Consider the following 16,846-nt stretch of genomic DNA (forward strand, 5'->3'; position numbering starts at 1 on the left):
GTCGGAGTAATGAGACTTCAGAACATCCAGTTTAAGTTGAAGGATAAAATTAAGTCTGATAATGATGTACCGTGCATGTTCATGTCAAGGCCTACTACACATTACTGAAGACTTCTTTTTACATTTTGGACAATATTGCCAATGTCACATGGAGGTGCCCAGGTGTCTCTAGTGCCCACCTATCCTGTATCATTTAAAAATATCCAATGCATACAGGGTTGAAGTGGTTAAACTGGTCTTGATGCTATGTTACATTTAATGTATAATGTACAGGGGTAGACATTATAAATGGAAGTACTATTTAGACCCTCTGGGCCAGTAGAATATGCCTTCCACTTGGGCCAGTAAAATGAATGCCATAAAAACACAAATGCCCTAACTCTAACACCTACTGTAAGTTCACATTCTTTTCCTGTGTTACTGGTGTTTTGTAATGATGTTGTGAAATTGTCTGGTTTATTACAACATAGCCTTCTGTGAGCCCATCATCAGGGTCAATTCTTGTTTGTCATTTGTGGATGTAAAAATAATGTTCCAGGGCCAGTAGCTACGATAGTGGGGCCATCAGTGATCTTGAAAAGGCCCAGAGGACCCTTAATGTCTACCCCTCGTGTATTATGCTCATATCTCCATATTTCAAGAAAATATTCCTGTAAAATAATGACCTACTAAATCATATGATATATATAAATACGAATCCAGCACAGTCGGCGTCTCCGGTCATGCACATCCATGGTGGGCCAGAGCCAGGGCCCAGCGGACTACAGGGAAGGGGGCCCGCAGCACTCCATGCTGCAGTAGTCGTCCAGGTGTTGGTGGGGGTGTTATGCTGGATCTTACTGAGGACGCATCAGGCGGTGGAGGTGGCAGAACCAGGGGTTGAGGGTCTGGCTGATGAAGGTCTGGGGGAACGCACTCACGCACACGCACACACATGCGCACGCACAAACACATGCAGGCACGCACGCACGCAGGCAACACATGGTTTATAAAAGAGCAGTAAGTGATATTTAATTATCTTGATAAAATAAGATAAAATATTGTGATCATTGCCATTTATTTTCGCAGTGGTTCCCAAACACTTTAGCCCAAGGTGAACTACTCCTTTAAAACAGTAGTTCACCCCCAAAATGACTTTTTTTCCTATTGATTACTCACGCCATGCAGACTTGAGTTCAATAATACTTATTTTTATTTGTCGCATAAGAAAAAACTATTACAGTAAATTTACCCATTGATTCTGGATGGGGACCCAAATGCATGGCAGCACTGGATGGGGACCCAAATGCAAGGCACTGGATGCAGGTACATTTACAAAAATCAAATTATTGTCTTAGGAATTTATTATATTAGCCAATTAATTATTGTTTGGTGAGGAGGGAGCGACTTGCATTATATTAGGCTATTAATTATTGTTTAGTGACCCGTTGTCTGTTCGTACAGTATATTTACCGAGGTCAATCGGTGTAAACAGTGCAGGGATACACACAATTATTTGTGTTCGATTTGACATGATCCTTCTCCTGTCGCATCTCCCACACAGCTTGCTGTTTGCACGTTGTTGTTCTGTTTCGATATTCACTCTGTCCACTTGAGGGAGACAAAGTCCGTGGAATTAAAACAGAGTGCCCCCTCAAGCACACCAAGTTTTGAATATTTGGCTTTATTAATGCTGCAAGTAAAACACATAAAACGCCTATCGTTGTTTTACATTATTATTTAGTGCAAGTGTTAATTTTTGATTAAAACAAAACGTTTTTGGTTGAAAAAAGTTAAATTAATAGATAGTGTTCCAGCCAATTTCACCATCCTGTGTGCTGTATGAGTTCTCTCTTCTGATTGGACAACATTGGGCATCCCGACCTCAAAATGCATTTTCTGTTAACTATAACCCTATCTGAAATGCAATGGTGGAAAGTAACTAAGTACATTAGGTAGTACTGTAGGCTACTAGGCTAGTACTTTACTGGAGTATTTCCAATTTCCAATACTTTTTTCTACTATGTTTTAGTCTTACTTCATGTTTTGGCCTATAACTTACCAAAACCTAACCTAACACGATATCTGCACATTTATAGTGACAATTAAAGGACATGGTTGTGGCCTGACAAGTTTGAGAACTTTGAATGGAGGAATAAATGGAGGATAAAAGTGTGTAGGCTATACTTCTGGGATATTTTCATTTTTTATTACAAATGTACATTTTAACAGTGAGAACCTTTTTGTGTTTTTTATTCACTGAAATTTCAGTATAGTACAGTACAGTATAGAAAACTGTAAATAAATACATAATATAGAGAATACTTTTTTGTTGCTTTGATTCATTAGTTAACAAAACCAACATTTTTATTTCTCATACGGTTGAGCAACATCATTGTCAAGAAAATAACTCTGGGGGGTCATAAAATAAATATAACATTACTTTATAGTAATCATCAGTCTCCCATTTCATCGTGCCTACTGTACAACAAGTTTAAGATGAGAATTTTTATATATCATTCCAGGCAAAGGGAGCACAGTATATTCACACACAATGTGGGACTACCTGTGAGTAACTTAAGTGAGGTATACATTCAGCATTCTGTGAGGCAAGGTAAAATCTTGTAACCAAATGGACCCTTATGGAAAGAAAGAAAATACAAACATGAAGTTGCCTCGAAACTGAAAAGGTTTTACGCAACATAGGTACAGTTTTACATCAACTTAAGATGTTCAGCGAGGAATTTGTCAATATCACAGATAATCAATATCATGCTTGAACTCGGAACAGGTCCTTTTTTCCTCACTGCATCAATGACAAAACGTGCCTTGTCCTCCCTCCTCTGCATATCTTTGGTCGCATCCTGCTCAGAGTCGTTTAAAACCCTCTGCACATGCAGTTTGTCTATGATACATGAGAGAGTGGGACCTGAAACGCTTTCGATGAAGCTGCTCTGCACAGACAACAGTCTGTCTTCTGGTGACTCACTCAGTGTCTGCATAACTTGTTGTTTTCTTAAACGAAGGGCTGAAAGGCATACATAGCGTTCCCATGGACAGTCTGAGGTGTTACTATCTTTTAGACACAGTGTAACATAATCCCTAATTGCTCCCTTGAAAATCACTTCAAATCCTTCGATGTAATTCTCATAATCATCAACTTTAAATGTTGCCTTATTTGGTTGAATGATGATGGAATCATCTGTAGGGGAAGTGGAGAGGGTATATTTCTGCTTTGGGATTAGTTCGCATGGAGGTTGTACAATGGGAATTTCTAACCCTAACCCTAACCCTAACTCTTTATGTCTGATAATCCTTTTCTTCAGCACTTCATTCAGCACAACGTTCCCTGGCAGCAGTAATACTTTCAGGAACGAATGTATCAGTGGATCATCAGGATTCGGTGGTATATAAAATAGTAACACCAATGCATCAACAGGATTTTGGCTGTCGGCATCAGTGACGTTACCGTAGGCAGAAAATCCAGTTACATTTATGATAACATGGGTTTCTGTGATCACATCAGGCCTGATGAGCTCAATGTTCTCATCCATCACATGGGCAACAGACAACGTTCTGTCTCTACCCATGGAGAGGATCTGACAATGTGGAAGGCGTAACTGACCCACAGACCCCTGAGTACATTTGATGTCAAACAGTGGTCCTGCAGGCCTCTTGCCATGTCGGGCTAGAAGCCTTCGGTTCCAATGGACTGTCCTGTAAGTAACCTCTCCCTCTGCCTCCATCTTAAACACCAGGCCAGTCACGCTGCATTGGACCAGTCCTGATTGGGTGCAGTGTAATGTGTAGATTACCTTGTTTTCAGCAACAATTATGTCAGGTGTCATTTTCTGTGTTTTGTCCAGTAGGATAATGTCATTTAAGCTGCGGGACCGTGTTGCTCTGAAACCTGCCTCGTTCTCTATACATGGAATTTGGAATTTGCTCAATGAGGGTAAGCTGCGAGAGCGAGGCAAGGAGCTTGAATCTTCCATCCTACAACCACTGACACATGTATCGGATTCCATCTCACCATGCAAATTTCCCTGAAAAAGAGAACAGAGAATAGCAAATAAAATCATGGATATTAAATAAACATAAATAAACCAAGTTAGACTGTTGTCACTCTCTACTAGTACGGGGGGAGGGGGGGGGGGGCTCTCAGTTTAGACCAGGGTTCCCCAATTAGTTTTCCCCAAGGGCCGAATTATGTCTAGGGTACCACTACCAAGCCGAGGGCCACAACATTGTGGGGGGCGACGGCGGCGTTCCTGCTAATCCAGTGACAGTTCAGACATAATAATGTTATTGCTGCTCTTATACCATCATTATTATAATTATTATGACAAATACGCTCCTTAAAGTTGAAACAAAATAAGTTAAGAACCAATTAACCAGTCTGCTTGAAAAGTATGCATCTGTACAACGGCAGCTAGTTGACATTGCAGAGACATAATTGCCTTCCTCTGATCCATTAACGAGGGTCACAACTATTAACTGGCATCAGGTGGACACAGACACACACACACACACACACACCTTCCCATCTCCAAACTTCTCCAAGAAGGACTTTGTCAGGTCCTCATCCTGAGCTGTAAACACAACATCAGCCAGCTCCTGCAGAACCTCTGGACGCAGTCTAATGAAATGAAATTATGGATCAGAGTATGTGGACAAATTAATGAACATGTTGAGAATGGAGTTAGTTATTTTTTCTTTAATGACTGACATGTTTTATCACTCAACAACAACAAAAAAAACTCATTTACTTGATTGTCAGTTGATCATGGTGACTCAACAGTGGAAGGAGGAGGTATGAATGGATGCTGGACTTGGTCAAGTCCAAACATCTGACTGACCAGTGTCTCAGCAGGGATGCCACATTACTAACAATCCTTGATAATAGTCTCTCTGATTGTTGTGTGGTCTTTAGAAGGGAAAGCTCTTCAATAGCCACTGGACAGGGCAAATGTCCTGTTCTTACTGCATGAAAAAGTAGGCATGCCATGCCTTCACACATCCTGAAAATCAAGGAAAAATAAATACAATGTTTGAGTTATGACCACTACTAATCCTAACTACAAGTAATCTTATGAATCAGAGTCAAGATTACATTAGGATTTTAGGAACAATAGCCAAGCACTTAAAACCCACTTGGGGTGTGTGGTCAGTGCTTGTGTTGTTATTACAATCATCAGAGATCAGAGATGTTCACTTTTAGTAATGAATGGTTTTAAAGATGGGTCTTGCATTGCTTCAATCATCAAATCAATGTATTAATACTTTTTGAGTTTTAATGGATTAATTTGTTAACGGGTTAATGGGTTAATATTGTAAACTGTATATTACCTGAGCTGTGAGATGTAGGGTAGACACTGAAGGAAGATCCTCACTTCCCTCTTTTCATCTGACCAGCCTGTCAGCTCTACTGGTTTCTTCTCTGGTTGGAGTTTCAGCACCTCTTGTAGGAGGGAGACCTTTCTCTTTGAGAGGTCTATCGACCAAACTGCAGGAGCTGACTGGTAAACTGGTTGTAATGCTGGAAGAACACTTCTGCCTGTTTGAGTCTCATAGTCCTTCACATAGGAGTACAGGTCCAGTAGTACATCACATTGATACTTCATGTATTTCCAGTTATCACAAGAGTCAATAAAGGGGAATGTTTTGTAATTACAGACAGAAGACATCAATTCCAGAATCTCCTCCCCTGTTTCTTCTTCCAATTCTGCTGCTTCGCAGAAGAGCCTCCCGAGGAACTTTGATGGGTTTTGACCATTGACACTGCAACAGTTTGAATTAAAATTAACATAACATATTAATCTCTGCATCATAAACAGGACCAAATAATAATATACACTGTATCCATTAGATTTTAAGTGATTCAACAGAAAATTAAAGAAATCTGTAATGTGTATTAATGTATATAAGTGTGTCTGATGGTGACATCAAGTCACAAGAGTTACAAATAATAAATCCTTTTTAACCACTTCAGCCCAAACTAACAGTGTCACATTTTGCAAATAGCCGATCTACAAGTTCACAATGCATTGCATCATGGCATGTTGTGAGCTTGTAGATCTATTATATCTGTTACTTCTTATTAAAACATGGGATGGGGTGGGGGGTTAAAGAACATAGAAATTAATAAATCATACCTCATTATCTTCAAAACTATCGAGATACTTTAGCTTTTAAACATAGACAAATATTCAATGAAAGCACACACATTACCCGAGCTGTGAGATGTAGGGTAGACAGTGAAGGAAGATCCTCACTGCAATCGCTTCATCTGACAAGCCTCTCAGTTCTATTGGTTTCTTCTCTGATTGGAGTTTCAGCACCTCTAGGAGGAGGGAGACCTTTCTCTCTGAGAGGTCTATGGACCAGACAGCCGGAGCTGACTGGTAAACTGGTTGTAATGCTGGAAGAAGACTTCTGCCTGTTTGAGTCTCATAGTCTTTGACATGGGAGTACAGGTCTAGAAGGAAGTCCCATTTGTGAGACCAATATTCAGACACTGAAAACACTTCTTCTATGGTTTGTGTGTTTAACCTCTCATAGAGAGCAGCTTGCACACACAGATTCATCAGAAATCTTTGTCCTGATTGATTCTGAGAAGGAAACCTGTGTAGTTTTATGAAACAAAAGAAACAAGCATTATTCATGATTTAAAACATACTGTGTTCATGCAAGTAAGTAACTGTAATAATGTGTAGCTAAAATACCTAAAATCAAATATGAACTATAAAAGATTATTTAATAGATAAGATAAGAGATCTATCCATAATTGTCAACATATATTATTGTTATTGTGACTGTAGGTCACAGTTAACTATGAAAACCGGCACATCTTGTCCGTATCTCTGTCACGCCTATGGGTTTGTCGCTCTGACATCACTGTGATGCCAGGGGAACCACTCTTGACAGAATTGGTTTGCCGCTCTGACATCACGCTCTGGCTTCACTGTGATGTCACACTAACAGAATCCCTTTTATGCCTATATGGAGTTCCCTGATGTCATCAATATTAAGCCCATATCTAACAGGACTTCATATGGGAATACCCATATATGGAGGCCACATCGGCCACATACCACACTAACAGAACTCATATATGGCCAAGACAGATAGCCAAGACAGCCCATATCTGTGTGGCTGTATGGGCATAATGTCACATGTCAGATGTCATAGACATCAAAGGACTTTCACATAATGAACTAGAAGCAGTGCTCTTCCGAGTACAGGTCTCCACCAGGCCAGGCGTCCTGGTGGTGCTATAATAGGCCAATGTAAAAAGGGTGGCTTTTGTTCTTCGCCAATCTTAGACCTTTCAAGGCAGTCGGATGCTGCATGCATGATTTGAGACATTGTCTTCCAAAAATGTGTTTTGCTAAAGTCTACCTGCTGGTGGCGCTATAACAGGCCAATGTGAAAAGGGTAGCATTTGTTCCTTAACGTAGTGGAAATATGTGTGGCAAATTTCACAGTATTCGCAAGCTGCGTTGATGATTTGAGGCATTTTTACGGAGCAATCCTGCAAACTTTGGAAGCAAATATTAGCCAATTAGGATGGAATATGAAATATCTGACGGATCAGACTTCATCACATGACTATAGAGATACTGTGCACTGATGTGCATGATTGTTGGAGAAAATCTGATGGAGTAATAGCAAAGAATGTGTTTTACATAAGTTGTCCTCCTGGTGGCGCTATAAAAGGCAACTGTGAAAAATGCAGGGCAAAGGTTTATCCCTAGCCTGTAGGGAGTGCGCATACAAAGTTTTCCACTTATCGGTGGAGTTAAAGGTAAAAACACAATTGCCCAGTTATAGCGCCACCATGAGGCTGATTTGAGAAATTTGAAGTGGCATTTCTTCCTCTGCCTAGTGGGAATGTGCGCGCCCAATCTCACCAAGATTGCACGCTGTGTTCATGATTTGAGGCATTTTGTTCAAAACTGAGCAATCCTGCAAACTTTGGAAGCCAATTGTAGCCAATCAAGATGGAATATGGAAAATCGGACAGATCCATGTTGATCACATGACTGTAGAGATACTGTCTACCAATTTGTAGGATTTGTGGACAAAATCTCTAAGAGTAGTGTACAGAAATGTGTTTTGCAAACATCGGCCACTAGGTGGCGCTAGAACAGGGCCAGTTGAAAAATGTGGGGCAGAGGTTCTGAATTGGCATCCAGGGAGTGTGTGTGCTCATTTTGGCAGCAATTAGCTGGTAACAAACTGGAGGGACGGACGGACGGACAGACGGACGGAGGGGAAAACATACTCTCTCCCTTGCCTTCGGCTGGTGGAGATAATAACTGAGTAAGCATATTTGGGCTCTCACAGCATATCTCCATATACAGTACATGGATCTCCATATATGGCTACCAGGGGTCTCCATATATGGGTAACTGGTCTGATATACATCACTGGCCAGATGACGAGGTCACATGTCGCCCTGAGGCTATATTAGTCTATTACATGTTTATTAAGGTTTAATAACGTTCTTATAAGAGTTTTACTATTAGGCCTTTTCATGTTTCCTGACCTAAATTACACCAAAAAACCTGACCTTTCAACATTCAGTGTTTTTTCTGTAATCTGTAGTTCTTTGAATAATTAGGCTGAGAAAGGTGAGTTCATTTTGACATATGCCTCATCATCCAGGGGAGGGTGTGGTTGTAGGGGAGGGTGTATCACCTTTGCTGTTACTTTACATTGTGTTTGCATTGGTCCAATGCACCGTTTACCATTTACCATTCACCACTTTGGTTGTTGCGTTCACTCTCCCCTACAACCACACCCTCCCCTGAATGATGATGCGTACGTCCAGAGGCAAATTAACTCACTTTTCTGAGCCTAGTAATTAAAAAATCTACAGATTACAGAAAAAACACTGAATGTTGAAAGTTCTGTTTTTTTATTTTGTGTGTGTGTGTGTGTGTGTGTGTGTGTGTGTGTGTGTGTGTGTGTGTGTGTGTGTGTGTGTGTGTGTGTGTGTGTGTGTGTGTAATTGTGTGTGTCTGTAATCCCAGTTACCTGAACTTTGAGATGTAGGGCAGACACTGAAGGAAAATCTTCACTTCACTGTCTTCATCTGACCAGCCTCTCAGTTCTATTGGTTTCTTCTCTGATTGGAGTTTCAGCACCTCTAGGAGGAGGGAGACCTTTCTCTCTGAGAGGTCTATGGACCAGACTGCTGGAGCTGACTGGTAAACTGGTTGTAATGCTGGAAGAAGACTTCTGCCTGTTTGAGTCTCATAGTCTTTGACATGGGAGTACAGGTCTAGAAGGAAATCCCATTTGTGAGACCAATATTTAGACACTGAAAACACTTCTTCTATGGTTTGCGTGTTTAACCTCTCATAGAGAGCAGCTTGCACACACAGATTCATCAGAAATCTTTGTCCTGTTTGAATCTGAGAAGGAAACCTGTAGTAGATTAGAGGAAGACAAGAGGAATAAACATAAAAATAAATACAACATTTTCTAGCACTTAATAATTTGCCACTGCTATATGTGTGAACAGACATATGGTAAAGGAAACAAACTAGGCTATGCCTAGTTGTGTGTGTATCCACTGAAAATATTATTGTTGCAGCATATGCAACCGAGAAGGATAAAGCATAACAATGTCTCTCCACTTGTGCATATTTTGGATAGATTCATTATGTTGAATTTCATTTCTGAGATTTAATTGTAATAAAGTAAAACTAAAACTATTCTATGTAAAACATAATCCCAGTATACCTGAGCTTTGAGATGTAGGGTAAACATTGAAGGAAGATCTTCACTTCACTCTCCTCATCGGGCCAGCCTCTCAGCTCTACAGTTTTTTTCTCTGGTTGGAGTTTCAACATCTCTAGGAGGACAGAGACCTTTCTCTCTGACAGGTCTATGGACCAGACTGTAGGAGCCGGCAGGTCAACTCGTTGAAATGCTGGAAACACACTATTGTGTGTTTCAGTCTCATAGTCTTTGACATGAGAGTACAGGTCTAGAATAAAGTCCCATTTGTGAGTCCAATATTCAGACACTGAAAACACTTGTTCTATTGTTTGTGTGTTTAACCTCTCATGGAGAACTGCTTGCATGCACAGATTCATCAGAAATCTGTGTCCTGACTGACTCGAAGTAAACCTGTATATTGTGAAAAATAAAAGGAATAAACATAAAATAATTATCTAAAATGAATCTAAAACATACTCTTTCTTCAGGCTGAAATAGATTTGATTATTTAAAGCAGCACTATACGTTTTAACAACTATATAGCATTATGTCCACAAATTAAAAAAAGTTGTATTTTTAAGTATAAACATCCTTCCATAAATGTATATGTTACAGTATGATTATAACAGTCAGATTTTAAACGGAGTGCTTGTTTTCTTCGTTTTCACCACCTGACCGTGCACAAGGCGGGGGCCATGACCATCGATGATTTTGGATTCTGTGTCAGCTGGAGGTGACTTTGAATTTTTCGGCATGGCGACTTGCTCACCTAAGCTGTCTGTGGTGCAGAACAAGTGCATCTTCTTCAATCTGGCTGGTTTTCAAATCATACTGTAGCATATGGACTCAGGGGCTAGGGGCTTTACTGAACTACCATGTAGAGGGGAGACAATAATCTTAATCCGGGTATTCTCCAGTGTCGTAATCTTTTGTGTGCTGATGGACTCCAGTGTTCAAATTTTCACAGTGGGCAGCACAGCGAAAATAGCAGACCTACAAGCTCTCAATGCGTTGTGCTGAGACGAGTTGTGAGCCTGTAGATCAGCTAATGCTCATTCAGACAAAAGACTCAAAGTGTCAGGTCACTAGTGCGACTAAGCAGATAATATTGGGTAATGAAGTCAAAGACAATGGTTGCCATCAGTGCCATCTTATTTGTGTCTAAAGTGGCCACTGATACCCGAGACTAGTAATGGGAAAACGATTTTATTCATGTTCACAAGCAATGATCTGTTCAACTTTCAGTATCGCTATCATGTCTGGTGAAAAACACTATTGTGTGAGTGTTATTAGTATGTCTCACGTACAGCCCGCCCTCCCGTCCTGTGAACGGGCAGAGGACGGGGGTATGAACGAATGCATGAACTTAAGTTTCAGGAAATGAGCGCTTCCGTTCCTGTTCACGGCAGTGAATCTTGAAAGAATCGATCGTGAAAGACCCATCACTACCCAAAACTACATGGTGCGACTTGAATATATGAAGAGAAAGATTTATTTATTTATGCTCTAAGCATGGACATTTTAACCTGACTCCGCCAGAAGGTGGCAGCAGTGCGTAGGTTAATGGAAATTAACATTCTTGTAAATTATTCAAAAAGTACCTGAGTTGTGAGATGTAGGGTAGACACTGAAGGAAACTCTTTACTTCATTCTCTTCATCTGACCAGCCTCTCAGCTCTACATGTTTCTTCTCTGGTTGGAGTTCCAGACATTCTAGGAGGACAGAGACTTTTCTCTCTGAGAGGTCTATGGACCAGACAGTAGGATCTGGTGGGTAAAGTGGCTTCAGAATCTGAAGAATATGTTTATATCCTTTACTGCTGATATGTTGGTAAAGATCAAGCAGGATGTCGTATCTCGCAGCGTAAACAGAGAACAATGACAGGAGTCTTTTCACTGTACTCAGAAATTCTTCCTTCTTATTAATTGCTGCATCCAGGCACAAATCTAGTAATAGATTTTGTCGTTCTCCCTCCAGTAATTCAAGGAAATGTTCCTGATCCTTTGAGGCTCTGAAACTTAAATGCAGTAAAAAGAAAAAGTCAGAAATCATATTTGTGGAAATGTATTTGTGGAAATCAGTGATGGAAATGTATACTATGGCTGTCATCAAACAAGACAATTATTTTAAAACACGACTGTTTCAAAGGCCAGCCATTCAAGCGGCAAAGGGGATGTTGTTAAATGTAATACATTTAAATGCAAATAATAACCATAATCATTATTACACAAAATCACACACCTGAGTTTGCTAATATGAGGCAGAGACTCCAACAGGGTCCGTCTCAAATCTGGATGGACATGTCCCAGAGGAGGAGGGATGTCCCAGAGGAGGCAGAGATGAACCTTCTCTGGACTATTCTGCATTACCTCAGCTGCTCTTTCAAACGCGCGTCTTTTACCACAACGGACTGGGAGGTGCAACTCATTTCCACCAAGGACAAGTAAACTGTGGTAGTCTATCTTCTCTTCACTGAGTAATAAAGCCGTCCAGAGCTGGCTTTTCAAAGTGTCACACCTGGAAGAATTGTACAGTAAGTGATATGGTACCAAAATTAGCTCAACTTTAGAACATATTGAGAGAAAATCTAAACCAATGCTTACCCATCCAGTTGAATACTTGTCAGGCAACCAAGTATTAAACTCAGTCCTTCTTCTGATAGAGTGTCTCCAAGTTTTAGCTGTATTTCTCTCTCTTGGGACTGACTGATTACATAAGATACAGCACAATAATGGTGAGGATCCAGATTCTCTTCACTCAAATCAAGGCAAAAATCCAGTTTGTCCAGAAAGTGAAGACAGGCCTCCGTGGACTGAGATTCATACAAGCATTTGCATAAGAACAGTATGTGGCTGTCATCAGTGTCATCGTCATCTTGGTTTAGTGAAGAGAGAAATGTGTTTATCACTTCTATGATGAAAGACTTGGATATGTCCTTCACCTGCTGATCTGGAGCCAGACATTTCAACATGTCAAGACCTTTCTTGCTACACAAGCCACACAAGAATGGGATCAAATGTTTCATATACTTCTTCTCTTCAGTCAAACAATATTGTAGAAGTTCAGTTATTTCGTCAGGATTCTTCAAAAACGATAATGCTGCAAAAAACTCCTGTATGGTATAGTGGAGAAATGCAGACTGGGGTTTCCCTGTAGATTCAAGTTGAACTTTAACATTAACTGTGTTTAGTAGGGGTGAATATACACAGGTTAGTTCCCAAGGCAGATCTGGTATGTTCAGATATTTGCCTTTAGTTGCTTCCAAAGCAGCTTGTGCCAAATCAGATGTTGCTTCACTGTATTCTTGGATACAGTTGTAAAGATTATCTTTTATTTTCTTGCCACTGTGATTTTCGATACAGCTGCAAATAATCTTGAGGTATATTTCAGTTAATGTGCATGGTTCTTTAGTAGCCATAGAATTTGTAATAGAAAAGCAGGCAACCATCATCAAGGCATATGCTGGGACATGACAAAGACTGAACAATTCGAGATTGTTTTGAACATTGCTCAATTGCTCAGTGTTCAACATATTAGTCAAGTACTCTCTAATGGAACTTTTGCTGAAGCCTTTCACCTCCACTCTGAGAGAAGCCCAGTCATATAGAAAATCTTCTGTTTCAACCTCTGGTCTGCATATGATTATGATCTTTGCATCAGGTAGCAGATCCCCATCCACAAGTTTCTCTATCACTGAGGAAGAGAGATCTGTAAGTCCATCGAAGATGATAGTAACCTTTTCAGAGTTCCTCCTCATATCCTCCAAGACCTCTTCTCTTGCTTCATCTAGTTCACTAAACATATTTAAAAGATCCTCCAAGCTCAAGGGATTTGTGTTTTTTCTCATGTCAAAATAGAACATGTAATCTAGGTCCTTGTTGTTGCTTCCTCCCCAGAGTTTCAGCATTTGACATGCGGCTGTTGTTTTTCCAATTCCAGGCTTGCCAACCAGAAGAATTTTGTTCTTACGAGTTTTGAGTAAGTCATCTATAGATATTACATGTTCATCCTCAGGAATGCAGGTCTTCAGTTTTTTATAGCGGCTTTTCTTGGTTTTCTTTTCTTTTTTGCTCTTGAAGAGTAACATTCTTTTATTTTTTTGTGGTATTTTTTCATTTTCACACGTGTCTAAGACCAGAGGAGTGTAAGTCAGATTTGAATACTTGTACTTTGGTAGGCCTAGAAAACTATTGCTTTGTTTCCAAACTTCAGATAGATTAGCAGCTTTTTTCTTTAACTTTGCCTGGTATCTGTGGCATGGTCCTGCACCTAAAATGGAAATAATAGCAAATGGGTAAATGTTCAACTCTCACACGTCTAAGCAAAAAGTAATCACAATAGAGCAGTGAAGTCTGACGTCATTTACCCATCCTACCTGGTTCACGTTTTCCCTCCATTCTGAATTCCTTTTTTCATATCGCTTCATATAAGAACTATGTTCCAAACATAAACAAATGATCTCAGTGGTTTGACTCATATGGATATGAAGAATCAACTGATGGTGAGAAACGCTAATGTTACTGTCGCCAAATTAGTTACATTTTCACTAGAAACAGACAAATATCAAATATGACTGAATGACTATCATAAACCATACAGAGCCACCTCCCTGACAATATCACACAAACCGTTTGTTTATTTTTGTACCACAATACTTATATGAGACGATTTTAAGATGACTCAATGTTATTCTCCATTGAGAAATGACTTCCGTAAACCGGGGGATGAGCGAGTCTCGTCATGACTTCACTACTATATGTGTTAAATACTGTATTTGCTCATTTTCAGTACCTTCAGAATAGTTGATATCCATTTCCACATCCTCTTTGAAAGGAAAGCAGCTGATCCATAGGTGATGTTGTGGTGCCAAGGTACTCTTATTTTTGTCAATGATCTTTAGTAATTCATAGCAAGCTGCCTCCCCTTTGTATGTGACCCAGTCCAGTATTCTTCTCAACTTATCAAAGTCATTTTTCTCTGTCTGTATTTTACTGACCTCCTCCTCAGTGAACACTTCTCCTTTATGCAGATCCTCCACAATAACAGAAAGATCTTGCAGTCCCCCCACCAGGAGGGTTCTGGCGTTCTTGATGTATTCCACAGCTGACTGACTTGTTCCTGCCATGTCACTGTATTCCCTTATACTCCTAACATACTAACCTCAGTCCAGATATAAAACTGACATTACGTGTTTACAGTTAATTCAAAGTTTGTTCATGATCTGTTGGAAAAAAGTACTAAAATGTAACCATACTGACAACATATAGTAACAGGTATGTCTGGTTCTATCAGTCTTCTATCTGTCTTTTTGCACATCCATTATCTTCCATGTGATGTGTGTTGTGTCTTGTGTGCTATGGCAGATTCAAGTTCCGATCCAGACCACAAACATCTGCTGCTCTGCTGTATGGAGGTTGTGTCTCTGTACAAATCAATAAAAAAAAAAAGAACAGAAATGACCAGTGAAGAGATATATCTTCCACACACAGATCAGAAGAATACACAGCAACTCTTCTTTTGGTTAATACAGCGTGGATTCACATGTTGATTTACACTAAGCATAATGAGCACATTAGCCTACTAATCACAGCATTCTGTTCTTTACTACAATATGTAAATATGACTACCATAATTATGTTAGTATCTCGCCATAGGTAACATGTCACTACATACTTCAAATAATGTATGTATTGATTGTACAACTAGCTCAACATTTTATCACAAGGTTGTATCCTTGTTTCTATTCACAGTAGTTATTTTATTTACATCAAGGAGTATTCCCCCCAAAAACGATTTATTCTCTATCAATCACACATGACATGAATTATTGATTTCACTGAGATTTTTAGTTTTTGTCACATTCCGAAGACAATAACCTGATGACTGTGCAAGTCTATGTACATATTGTACTAAGACAGGTGCAGATACTACAACTGTCAGGACCTTGGATGTTTTGCAGGAACTCAACTTCAAAATAGAGGCAGGAAACCAAAGAGGACAATTTAACGAAGGAGTAGTTCATCCCCAAAATGACTTTTTTTCTATTGATTACTCTCACGCCATGCATGAATTGAGTTAAATAATATCTAAATTCCTTCAAATGTCCGTGGTTTTGCGCCTATCACAGTCACAGAACAGACCATTAAAGCATAACATATTTACATTGGACGTTCAATGGTTCATTTGGAAACACTCTGAGAGTCGGATTTCCCGGAACATGTATTATTGGAAACGTAGGTCGCATTTACTATGAAAAACTGCAGCTCATGTGCATCTGTCACGCCTCATGTCATGCTCCATAACCCTTAAGTCCTTAATGCCCATGCATACTGTATAATATGGAGATCCCTGATGTGGTGGGGGGGGGGGTCATATATGATATTCTCTGAATAGATGATGCACAGCATTGTGCTAGTATTACATGCTGGGGACTGGTCAGAATTAGTGGCCAATGGTGTTTCTACCTCCTCCCCTCCTTATGCTCCTCATGTCATTTTCTTCTTTTTGTAGTTTTTATATACATTTTTCAACCAATTTTTTTTTACAGTAGGCCTATGCTCCAATGTCCCGTTTTAACATTGGGTGCTTGTGCTTCCTTGCGGAGCTGCTGCTGTACAGCTAAAGCAGAAGCAATGTCAGGGAGACTTGTCCATCCATGCAGTGAGCTTGAGTAACCGTTAACAACTGAAGTGAATTAGGAAAGCTGACGCCTCATTATCAAAACTAGCATAGCACACAGGTGCAGCCAATGACTGTGACATTAATATGCACATTGTCTTGAAATATACAACCAGACTTTCGAACGCCTCTGCTGTCTAAAAAAACAAGGCAGCACGTTGCGTGTGTGTCATTGCGCATACGCAGGCATCGATAGTGGAATCGTTAAGGACTTTGGCTAGCGATTGCAACGATCCACCGAGAACCGGTTGTCAACAAGAACCTGTTCTCGATTCTCATCCCTATCTGGGAATGCCCATATATGAACATATGTTGTCAGTCTCTGTTGTCTGTTGGGCGTATTAATGGTTTATAATACTCTAACCTGCGCTCCCTCACTCAGATCAAAGCACAACTCACCGCACAGAGCCGAATGAATGCACTGTGCTGCAAACGCATGCCGTTTCACAGATGAAA

The 16,846-nt window shown here is 40.1% G+C and overlaps 1 protein-coding gene across 1 annotated transcript; it reads right to left on the minus strand.

The window, feature by feature from the left end:
• Positions 1-836: 836 nt before the first annotated feature.
• Positions 837-13,799, minus strand: LOC308303042 (protein NLRC5-like; the record flags this gene model as incomplete). Its single annotated transcript, XM_080747361.1, has 4 exons — positions 837-902; positions 4,519-4,618; positions 9,022-9,268; positions 13,112-13,799. 4 exons carry the CDS (start codon positions 13,797-13,799, stop codon positions 837-839), a joined length of 1,101 nt encoding a protein of 366 aa, XP_080603487.1.
• Positions 13,800-16,846: the final 3,047 nt, after the last annotated feature.

Source organism: Nannobrachium achirus, assembly GCF_963921795.1.
Source record: "Nannobrachium achirus genome assembly, chromosome: 18".
Taxonomy (NCBI): Eukaryota; Metazoa; Chordata; class Actinopteri; order Myctophiformes; family Myctophidae; genus Nannobrachium; species Nannobrachium achirus.